A 12,564-nucleotide genomic window follows, 5' to 3' on the forward strand; every position below is an offset into this window, starting at 1 on the left:
TTCTTGCCCAAACTACTCCCCCTGTCCCTTCCCCCACGCCTGGCTGGCATACAAATGTGTCTGGTAGAGAGGAGGTACAAGTGAAAGTTCAGAGCAACTCCAGTGAGCCCTAAGAAGCGCTCTGGCACTGAAAACGCCACTTTTGGTTCATATGGAGATGGAGAAGGGCATCTCATCCAAACCAGAAAAACAAGAAAACAAATCACACAAAAGTACCTCTGAAGCCCGTGTGCATCTCCTCAGGTGGATACACAGGCAAACAAAACAAGACCCTCAAACCCACATCTACTGCACAAGAAGGAAATTGGGGTAGGATATCCTGCCTGACAAAGGAGGTCCTGACCTGTAAAGCCACTACACAAGTGCAGCTCAGCCTTAAAACATGTATGTCCAGCTAGGATACTAAGAATCCAGAAAGCTCAGCTAGTTAACTCACTAATTTCTACTGCGAAAAAAAAGCATGCCTCTGCTTAAGGGGTTTAGGAGTCCAGTATAACATTGAAAAAAACACTGATTACTTAAGTAATTAGAAATCTCAAACCTTCTTATCTGCAGGGAAAATCATCTGTTGAGCAGGTGAGTTCCAACCAGAAACACCAGAACTGATAGAGGTGACTCACTGAAAACCAATCAAAATTATTTCATTCACCTATCCCAAGCCTTCTTAGAAAGGTAGGTTTTATTTTTTTGCTGACAAAAATATATTGGTACTCATCTGAATATTCTATTCACAGAATATAGCCACTGAAATAGTGTTTAATACAGCCTTCACCTATTTCCATTTCCCAAAGTCTTGTTTGTTCACACCCTTTCTTCTACATGCAGGTTATGTTTCATATGAAAAACCGAACTGAACTAGGCTGGCTGAACTCTCAGGCTACCCCATATCTAGTCCTGCCTGTCTGAATTCCAGTGGGGGGAAAATTCATAGAATGGTTTGGGCTGGAAGGGACCTCCAAAGGTCATCTAGTCCAATCCCCCCACAGTGAGAGCAGGGATATCCTCTACTGGATCAGGCTACTCGGAGCCTTGTTGAGCCTGACCTTGAGCATCTCCAGAGATGGGGCCTCAACTGCCTCCCTAGGCAAGCTGTTGCAGTGTTTCACCACCCTCATGGTAAAGAGATAGTTCTTAAAATGCTATCTAAATCTACTCTTCTCTAATTCCAAACCACTGCAAGCCTCATCCTATCACTACAGGCCTTTGGAAACAGTACCTCTCCAGGATTCTTGTAGGTCCCCTTTAGGTAATAGAAGGCTGCATTAAGTCTCACCAGAGCCTTCTCTTCTCCAGGGCTGAATGCCAGTTCCATCAGCCTGTTCTAATAGGAGAGGTGTTCCAGCCCTCTGATCATTTTGGTGGCCTTCCTCTGGACCCACTCTATTAGGTCCATGTCCTTCCTGTGTTGAAAGCTCCAAAGCTGGATGCAGTACTCCAAGTGAGGTCTTACCAGATGTCTTTCTCACATCTATGTATTAATTGTCAGTACAGGATAAGCATCCAATAAACAGAAAACCAGGTAACATGCTGGTCTTCAAGATATTAATGAAAAGGGTGTCGATAATACTCTTGTACAAGCTAGATATGTCTCAGGTGTAGCTTGGCATGGCTTAGCTCGAACAATGGTTCCAAGTGCTTGTGTGATCATTCTTCTGAGCAGCCATCATCTGATGCACCAAAATGTCACAACTTTTTTCTATCTTACAAAGCAAGATATAGTATTTCATTACTCTAAACTTTCTGCCAGGAAAAAATAAGAGCAAGTAAAATATGAAATTAAGAAGAAAGCAGGACATAGACAGGAAATAAGATTTCAAGTAATGATATACATTGCTGCTGAACTGCAGAGGAAGTAGGATCAATGCACCTCAACAAGTCTAATCTTACTTGTAGGTTTTAAGATCAGAAATACTCTATGTGCAACATGTCTTTATGGTGTAAAGAGCAAGTCTAGGATCTGATATTTAAATGCTAGGCTACTTGCAACTAAAAGCCAGTGATGTAAGGTACTCCATATACTTTTCACTTCAGCTTCATCTACCGTGCCAAAGGGAGCAGGAGGAGGATGTTGTAAATTAAGTTAAAAGAAAAAGAAGCAAAGAGACAGTAGCTTTTTGCATGAGTTCTCATGTCTGGTTAAAGCCTACAGAGAAAAAAGGCTTTAGCTTGCCCCGTCACGGCACAAGCAGAAAGTAGTCTGTCTTGATCTGGATCTAGCTGATTATGATTGTCCTTTTCTCGGATACACAAATGATGTGGCCTTTCTCCCAGGTATGTGAGAAGCCATTGAAATTAACCATCCAAAGGGCAAGATTACCAATACGACACATTTTCCTTAAAATTTAACTAAAAGCAAGTATTTCAGAGAATGAGAACTAGGACTTGCTGCTGGCAAATGCCATACAACATACAAAGAAAAACTTCTGCACAAATTATAAAAGAAAACCTCACGGATAAAGAGAAAGACAGAAGACACTTTTCTCCTCTGTTTGGTACTATTTGAGATCAAAACCAAAGCAACCCCCCCAAAGTAGTAACAATCAGAGCAAGTCACTTGCTTTCTTGAATCCTCTTGCATCTCAATCGCTGGACTACTAGGAAAATTACTATGGCAAGGCCTTCAAGCTAGCATGAACTTCGTTCTTGTGGTCTTCTGGATCACAAAACCACACAAAATAGCCTGAGGCACTGATGTGAATAACCCTTCTTCCCCTTGGAGCAACACTGAAGTGCTCTTCTCCTCTCAATACCATAGGGCTGTTGCTTATCAAACTTCATGTTTTGTGTGTGCATTCCCCAACTTGTGCAGGAGTGAAAACAGTTCCAGTATGACTGGGTTCAGAGAAAGCCAGCTACAGTCATGCTGCTCTTCAATTATGTGAGAAAGGAATAGTGTATTATCTTCTTTAGCTCCACAATAAATTGTCCCTTGGGATATTTTTCATACAAAATTTTTAACTACATCGGTTCTACTTTGTAAGGTAAAGTCTGCTCAAGCCAAGTCTCATCACATGAAAAACTCACTATAATCCAGGGAGACAATGATATGCTAATTAGAATGACACTTCATAATTAGCTATGTGCAGTCAGTCTCCAGAGTCACAAACAGTAAGACCAAGACCCAAGGAGCAGAAACACTCCACTTCTAGGTGAGTGGTCCACAACAGGATCCTGAACACCACCTGAGATAACCTGGGATCATAGCTCTCTCTTCTAAGTACATTTGTAAGGTACTAAAAATAGTCTTCACAAAGCAAGCCAGCAAACCTCCAAACACAGGCGGAGCTGCGCTACACTGGCACTCTCCTTTCCACCTCTAAAAGGCTAGCCAAATCAGCAATGCCAAAAAAAGGTGCGCGGCCAAAGCCCCTTAGAGAGAAAGGGACTGAAATTCACTTCTTGAACATGCTTGCAAGCCAGCAAGATATTTATACAGAAAAAATGCCATTACTGGCAATACTTCAAAACATTATACTTTGTGAGGTACTTGACACTAATTTCAGAAACTGGATCCTCAATTGTTTGAGCATCAAGGTTTTGATTTATGATTAAGCTCAGGAGTGCATATGATGATTTCTAAGCTCATTGCAAAAAAACCCCTACTTTCAGTATGCAAAGGCTTCATATATAGCTCAAACCTTATGTAAGTCAGGAGACAAATACTGATCCCTCTCCCTCAAACTCCCTTCCACTTGCAAACCCAACACTACTGGAAGTCAGCTTTATGTGAATAATTTTCTTAGTTCTTTGAAGATGTTTATGGATTTCAGAGAGAAGACAATTCCTACTGCAGATATAACTTTTTTCCCCACATCACTGCCCCCTGACTACATACCAGCTGCCATAATCTAATCCCTCATTGTATGGCATTTGCTTGAACCCTATCAATACAGAAGGGCTACAGGTGAAAATACTATGGTATGAAAGGTGTGCCGTTTGTATTTGTAGACTGGAGATCGATCAAGTTCTTTTCAGCACTGACAGTTGGTCTGACAGTTAAGTCTGCTTTTCCTAATGAATAGCTACTACTCCTCTTTTTACTAATGGCCTTTCCATAAATGTTTTCTCGTGTGAAATTTATGATTCTGCAAAAACTGATATTCTGACCACATCCACAAAAGCCCTGTGCTAAATTTAGTTTCGTGATGAGCAAGTAAAATTCACACGTTCTTTATTTGTCCATATAATACATCATCATCATTTTTTCTTTTTCTTTTTTTTTTTTTTTTTTTTCCTTCAGTTTTAAAATCAGATAAAAGCATATGAAATGGCAGGTGTTTGAAGTTCTTCAGAAACAATGCCAGAACAAAAAAAAATGGAATTACAAAAGTTAAAAAATAGGTACGTACATTTGAACTTAACATTTCACTAATGCATAATGTTACAGATATTGTCTAATGAAAAATAATTGTGCCACTTACCTATTTTTGCTGTTTCTAGGAACTTTTTATTCTGTACATAGGACAATTCTGTACAAAATATGAAGTCTACATTTTTATTACTTATTACCATAAAACAAGGTACAATGTATGTACAATATTAAACTGAAGCCATACTAAAGCCACACTAAAAAGACACTTGGAATATTACTTTTGACATTCCTGATGTACAGGTGTAATTTTGGAAAATGGGGGAAGGTGTCAGACAGAACTTTATGAAGAGCAACAGTCACCAAAATTCTATTTTTTCTTTTCACTTTGGATATATTGTTTTTAGAATGGTTTAGTATAGGATTGTAAGAACCATGTAAATATTGATAATAAACATGCTAAACCATTAGTGGCGATAGATTTTGGAATACTGCCTAAGCACATGTTTAGTGGCTCAAAACTTCAAACATGAATTTATGGTGAACTTTAAGCCTTTAAAAATGTCATAGTATTTCCCCTTTTTTGGTGAGTGTTTATCTTCAGTAAAGAACAGAAATTAAATCTAGACAGTGAAAGATGTTCCTATACGTTGAGCATCACACAATCAATCAAACATTGATATACAGGTTGTATTCCCCCCCTCCCCGCCTTGGGTAACATAAGAATAATTCCTTTCAGCAACCTCTTGCACAAACATACTGAACACCCTAAATCAAAGGTAACTGATAATCTACCAGCTAAAGATGGAAGTTCAAACAATGGTATATCAAAATACATAGACACTGCTTTACACAATTAAAAAAGCACCCTTTTTCCCTCAAAAGGAGAAGGCATCTTTAAACTGTTTTACTATAGTATATCCTAATGGTAAAGCATATTCTTTTTCAAGTTTTACAGGAAATGTTTTCAGACGCAGTGGACATTCCACTCAAAGTTTGGGTTGGTCATTAAATTTAGTCGTTATGAGCCAATATTTACCACCCACAATTTTCTTCCAATAGACAATGTAACAAATACTGGAAACTGAATGATAAATGCAACCAACGAACAGCAGGCACTACATCTGCACAAGGTTACTATGAATGTCTGCTCTGCGCAATTTTTTCTATTTTTTCTATTTTTTTTTTTGTTTTTAAATGGATGCAGGAGACCTTATACTTCCTTAAAAAGTAAACCAAAACTATTTTTAATGAAGCCACATTTTTATCTCTTTATGCATCAAGACATTAAACATTAAGTTATATCATGTTACTGCCAGAGACAAAAGAAACTAATCACCCATTTAGAATAGCAGAACACATTTCAAACAGCTTGTAAGCAGGATAAGTAAGTCAAAATACTGGCCACCCTGAGAGAAATCAAATATTGAAGACAAAGCACTATATTTTTAAAGAGATTTTCCTCCCGTGCTTTTCCATCTACAACAAAAAGCTCATTACATGCAAGTAATTTTGTGGAATATATAGCAGCATTTGAAGATCATCAGCAACTCAGATGCATTTTCAGTTCACTTGTGAGGTGTATTTGCAGCACATGTGCTCTTTACAACAACAGCAAAAAATATTTTCACGGTAAAATTATGGTTACTATCTCCTCAGCTCTTAGACTCATTTGAAGAAAACCTCAACCAAAACAACAAAAAACCCAACCACCCCCCCCCCCCCAACAAAACCCCAAGAAAAAAAACCAGGATGGAATTGAAGGGTCTGGGTTGTTTTCTTATTTTAATAACCTCGGGATGTTGTGTTTCCTGAAAGGTTATGTCCACCTTTCCGATAAAACCTGATGCAACTGAAACCACGCATTTTATCTGCCACAGAATATTGAACTCCTAGAGCCCAAGAAAAATGCTGAGTATTAAAAGCTCAGATAAGGGAGAAAACAGAGAAAGAGTATTTTACCGACTTGAAAAAAAAACGTAAAATGAAGTTTTATATTCAGTCTGTTCCCAGTCATAGTAAACAAATGTTCATTTTAGGAAAAATTCTTCTACCAGTTCATACCTTGAATACTGGTGCCTTATTATACACTAAAGACTGGAAAATATGGCTTTAAATATACATAAAGTATTATGACATGGTATATATAGATATATCTCTTTATCCTAAGTAAAGGAGAAACAAATTTACAGAACTCTTAGAAAGGAATGATGATTGTAGATTGTCATGGAAGTTACCAGTTTGTAAGCCATGTTTTACAATACGAAAGAATAACCCTATTTTTCAAAATTTCTGGTATATTACAAGACAGCAATAATGTGGAAACAACTGTAAAGTTGAGAAATCCTAGAAAAAGTTTAATACTTAAATTGGAAATAATTTGAGTTTTGAGAATGCTCATGTATCATTAGTACCAACTATTGGTCACTCGTTTAGTCAGACAGTTTATAGAATTCTTCTCACAAATATGACTATAAAAACTGCCTGTTGTCAGCTAGCTGGTACTATGATAACACCTCCAGGAAAATGGTGTCCACTTGATTATGGTCAACCCAATATTCTGCAAATGGAATTGGGTAATTTACCATTGTTTGAACTACTAATCTTGAGCTGCATACTCTTTAAAAGTTATTGCCTACAGAACTGGGCTGAAGAAAGCTTTGACTTTGTGTGTAACTGATTGGTATGGCACAAAGAAGTTCTACTGTAGAACTGAGTCCAGAAAAGAAACTTTTCCTCCAAAATAATATTTAATTTTAATAGTTTAATGCCCATCATGTGATAGTAATTCATCAGCTCTGCAATGTGATTCCAAGGCTTTCATGGTATAGATATCCTGAGGCAGTTCTGACTTGCGTCGCACAAAAGGACGATCTTTTTTCTGATCTTTCTGTGCCTGAAATAAAAATAGGACAAAGTTGGCCAAAAATATTAATTACTAAACAGTTACTTTAAAATATTTATTGCACATAAGTATTTTCAGGTATGGAAAAACAAACAAACAAATAAAACACATAGGAAAAAGTTTGTACTTTCTCCTCTTTACCCTACCAGCTACCCAATTTCAAGTCTTGAAGGCATTTGTTTTTTTTGCTAAGACAGAAAAATTAGGAATATTTCAGAAATCCTAAGATATTAGCAATCATGACATTCTGATCATGACTATCATTTGACAATGCTTAAAATAATATAATTATCATCTATCTTCTCATTTATTTTGTATGCCCCTATGTGAGATACATGATTAAGTTCTTTCCATGCTTCTAATTACTTGTCCGTCTTACCTACCCTTATTTGTCCTTGTAACAAACAGATTTGCTTTTACTTAGCCATTGATTTACTACCATGTTAAAAAAGTTACTAAGTCATGATGGTCAAATGTTTTTGGTAGCAGAGTATTCTCTAAAACCGCTCACATAATCTGGTACAGAAATGCCCAGCCACATCTACTTCCCTCAGTCACTCCATCACCTCTTCAATATGGATATTCTGCAACGTAAAACTCTGGCATAAACCTTACTTTCACTGAAACTGTGCAGATCTTTACATAGTTCCTCACTTCCGAAGATGTATTTAAATAAACAAAGTTGTCCTTTTGACTTGCCCCTTTTTAAAATTTATTTTAAACATCTCTTATGGGAGCATCAATTTCTGATGGCACTTAGCAAGGGATACAGAACTGTCTTTCCAGTGTCCTCTCAAAGACTGACACAAGAATGCTACCTAGCTTTCATTCTGCAAGACCCTAATACTTAATCAATCCTTCTCCTGCCTGGTGTACTTCTCACAGATTTCTCTAACTTTTTCTAACAATAAGAATTCCTATTTCAAACCATTCCATTAGCTCTGCTAAGACATCATCTTGATCTCTGAATAAACAGGCTTATAACCTTCAAATGATCTCATTTATTTCCTGCACACTTGATAAGCAACAAAAAGCAAGAAAGCATGTATTGAAGAGATAGCTAAAGAATGCTTGGACAGTTCCAACCAATGTTTCAGAATTTTATTTCATTTACAATTTGTTTCTTTTCCATTAGTGTCACATTTTTAATCCCCACCCTTTCTAACAATCAGGATGGCAGGGAGAATCAGGCTCATCCATAGGAATGCCATGCCCTCGTTTTCCATCTAGAATGCTATCAATAATGCTGATGACAGCCTTGACTTTACAGCTCCTGAAGTGGTACACTTTGAAGAAAAGAACATACTAAGGTAAAGCCATCGTTCTTTTGTCTGGGCACACTTCATACTGGCCCAAATCTCCGAACACTTCCAACAGCTGGGACTAGGAAGTTTGTCTTAACTGTCTGTCCCAGCTACTAGGATAGAGTTATACTTTGGCTGCTTTGTCCCTAGACTACTCAGAGGTAGGAGATATGAATTTTAATTCTCTCTGGCCAGGACGGAAAGTAAGCCAAGGTCTCATAGATCTGTAGAAAATGGCTATGCACTAGGAAGTAGCACAGCAAAAGCTGGACACTGCCATCCATACGATTCTAAGATTAAGCAGCACTCCATTTTTTTCAGTAATTTTTCTACATGCTTTTCTCCACTAGAGCTGGTTCTAGGCACTAGAGCTAGTGAAAGGAGGCTCCTCTACTCATCACATGGGCCTGGTTAAGCTATCCAAGGTCTGAAGAAGGGCAGAGGTTTGGAAACTGTAATAAGCCTGGTGCTCCTCACTGACTAGCCCTAACCTGTGTTCCCATTTGAGGGAATGCTACCTTCATCTGCTGCCCTGGGTAGACATGCAATTCAAGACACAAAGACTTACACGTAATGCATTGTGTTTTAAAAAACAGCAATCACTGAGCATGTCTTGGAAACATTCCAGCATTTCTTTTATTTTGACCTTTATCCAAAATGCCTTCAAACAAATAATAAATAACACATAATCTTGCAGGATAATGACACTGGAATTTTAAGAAAGTAGTGTAGCAGGTTAGGTTGACTATATGTTTTCATTAAATTTCTTCTTTGATACATTGGTTCAAATTGACAGACTATTACTGATCTCAACCAGTTTCTCTAGCTTTGGATAATTTCTTTGGTGTTAATCTTTGCTGGATTTAGAGATATTCATATTCCTACCAGGTATCTTAGGGAGCACTGGTACCTCTCAGTTCTCCATCAACTCTGAATTTAAATCTCTAGTTTGAATGCTAGGATTATGGTTCTGCTTACCTAAGGTTAAATTTAAAATACCTAAAGATTACTAAGCATTAGCTAAAGACAGAGACTGGAATGACCTTGAGAGTCCTCGCTCTGTAGTAGGTAATGGAACATGACAGATGGTGGACTGAGGAGGACAACCCATGAGTGGGCAAGACAAATGCATACTTCACACCTTTCCTCCCCAGCCCCCCAAGCATAGCAGCTTTAGCCACTAGGGCTTGGAATAACAAAAAGCTTATCATTAGAATCTGACTATATTTTATGCAAGTTTTCCTTTTTAACCCCCCAAACTATTATATAGAGAAAAGAATAGAACATGATGTGGTAGATTATGCTCTAAAGTATAATTATGACATAAAAAGTTGTTTAGGTAGAAAAAAATATTAAAGTTTCTGTAGAAGACAGTCAAAAGAGACCACACAGCGTATTGCTTAGAAATGCAACACTGTATTCCTGGATGCTACTGCACCACTTAAAAGTAGCAGCTCTAATGAAGTTTTTTACTCTAGGACAAATGGTTACCAGGCTGAGAATAAACCCCCATTTTTTATCTATGATTAACAGTTGCTTCAAAAAAAAGAAAGTAGAGTACTTGGTTATCTTGAAATGGCTTTACCTGACAAGCCTCTTCTTTCACTGTCTTTTTTAGCATCTGCAAATCTTCAATTAAAGGCCCATCTGTTTCCATTGCAACAGGACTGTTCAGCAAACTCGTGTCACTATATGTTGGGTACTAATAAAATGCAAAGTGTTAAAATAATCATTCTTAGTAATAATGCTTAGATACTAAGAGTGTACTTGAGCATTTGAATAACATGATTTCTTATTTGAGACTAGCTTCAGTATCTTATGCTTTCAGGCACCAAGTAACAAATTTTTAAATGGAAACTCTAATACATTCACCTGGCAGAAGTGTCCGTTGAAAAATGCAGTCAGAATATAACCCCCCCATGCTTCAGTTATCTGAGACTGAATTTCAAAATATTCAGATTTTGCTAGTAAGGAATGTCTACATTGGCAATGACTTACTTGAAGCCTTACCAACACGTAGTCTGGTGATTTGTAATCAATGTAACAATGACTTTACTTTCTGGTGTAATTTTATATTGAAAGAGAAAATACACTGGTAAAAGGATTAAAGTTGTTAATACACATTTAAAATAATTTCTATCCAAAATACTAAACTTTTCTGACTTGAGAAAATGTTAACAGCCATAGAATTCTTCTGGGAATTACACAGTTTTGTTAAAACACTTGTGTTGTATCTAAAACTTACTGTACAGCAATCTCAGTATTTGAAATTCTGTTTTAATTCAGATGAGGTGTATGTGATCTTGAAAAAACTGACATCAAGGATTTAATGAATATAGTTATAATGATCTAATATCTTAAAATGTAGTCTTGTGTCATCGAGAATCAGGAATAGCTCTGAACGAGTACTATCAGCAATTACACAAATTAAGAAATTAACAGAAATTCCAGGAAAAAAAGCAAAGCTTAAAGATCCATTATAGCGTGCTAAAAACATTTGTATCATTACATCACTTCAGTGGAACACTCAGCATTCAAATAATCATTTTTAAGTAAAAATTGCTACCAGTTATTAGCTCTCTTCTACCATACTACGCAGAACATACTGTATACAGGTTGTGCTAACCAGTCTTATTTAGTCAGATGTGCAATTTGTTTATCATTTGTGACAGAAATGGCCACAAATACTCTTCAAGCAAGGCTTTTATGTCTTATCTGATCAAAAGAGTGTTTTGTCACCAAAAGTCAGTTGCTGCTTTGATACAAATGGTTATTTTTTGATTAACTGATCTGTTCAACTGACATTTAGTTTAATGTTACAAATTTTATTTGAAGAGTTTAGCAATTGTTCCCTGAGAAGCATCACAAGAGGAAAAAAAGAAGATGACCACTGAGATCATAAAGTGTTCCATTTCTGTTTATACAGTACCTTCACTCCATCTCCCACCACTTTAAACTCAGCTACACACTGTTTCTTACTGCAATATAGTAAAACTCTGTCTGCAAAATAGTTGAAATGTTTGGGGCTTTTTTTTGCCCATAGTAGCAATCAGTATGACTGAGCCAAAGGAAAACTGGCACCATTCACCAAGCAAATTAAGTAGGGAGAGGAAAAAAAAAACCAAACCAAATCCCAAGCCAGTCCAACCCCTTCTCCCATAATTTCAAACTATAATGAATAGCCTAAAGGACCTTTGTTTATCAAAATTTCAGTTACATCATGAAATCTCTGACAGGATCTTTTCCTTTCAGTAAGAACCTGAGGTGCAGGCTCACCAAAAGACCAGACCAGTGCAAGTATGAGAACAAATGCAGCAGACAAGAACATACAGTATTACTTTAATGCATTTGACACAGAGGAAAACTGACCAGTCATAACTCACAGTTTGCAGAAAGATCTCTTTTGTAAAATACTGTTTGCAAAACAGCTTTTCAAGAGAAACCAATTATGGCATCTCTGTATTTTCCATAATTTTGCACAATAAAATATTCAAACCGCAATACAGAATATCTCCTATTATGAGAAAAGGAAAAAGTACTTTGTATCATACTTTTCAGAAACTTTTTGGTTTTTAAATAATTACTTGCACAAGAGAAAGGTTACAAACTTTAAAAGTACTTTTATTGTGTATCTTTTGTAATACAATTAGTGAAATTGCTTTATTTCCATGATCATTCAGAACTGTTTTTCCCAATGATATTTAACAAAACTCAAGTATTTAAGCATGAACATGTTAATCTTTTCTAAATACCTGGGGATTTGATTTGGCTAGATTTTCTATTTTAACCCATGCTTCTTCCCGTTCCTTCAGTTTTAGCTTCTCTCTAAAAAATTAAAATAAAAAAATGAAAATAATTAGAAGCAAAAAAGGCAAAGCTTGATTAATTTTGTCTCATAACACATATACTTTCTTAAATGTAAAGAAATTCTCCGGAAGAATTCAACAGAATAAATTAAGTTATGCCTGTTTCAGCCTACTGCCCAAAATATCATTTAATGTTTACAGGCTAATTTACATCACAGTGGTTGCAAAGCAACATTAAAA

The 12,564-nt window shown here is 36.6% G+C and overlaps 1 protein-coding gene across 3 annotated transcripts in view; it reads right to left on the reverse strand.

Moving 5' to 3' along the window:
* Positions 1–6,047: 6,047 nt before the first annotated feature.
* Positions 6,048–12,564, reverse strand: part of PPP2R5C (protein phosphatase 2 regulatory subunit B'gamma) — a 78,818-nt gene continuing 72,301 nt past the window's right edge. For all 3 annotated transcript variants that reach the window (XM_054161836.1, XM_054161837.1, XM_009905080.2), the window contains 3 exons: positions 12,271–12,343; positions 10,104–10,220; positions 6,048–7,205 (listed from right to left, as the gene is read on the reverse strand). In XM_054161836.1, the coding sequence (XP_054017811.1) occupies positions 7,074–7,205; positions 10,104–10,220; positions 12,271–12,343 (322 nt within the window). In that variant the 3' untranslated portion in view covers positions 6,048–7,073. The remainder of the gene's footprint in view (positions 7,206–10,103; positions 10,221–12,270; positions 12,344–12,564) is intronic.

Source organism: Dryobates pubescens, chromosome 5, assembly GCF_014839835.1.
Source record: "Dryobates pubescens isolate bDryPub1 chromosome 5, bDryPub1.pri, whole genome shotgun sequence".
Taxonomy (NCBI): Eukaryota; Metazoa; Chordata; class Aves; order Piciformes; family Picidae; genus Dryobates; species Dryobates pubescens.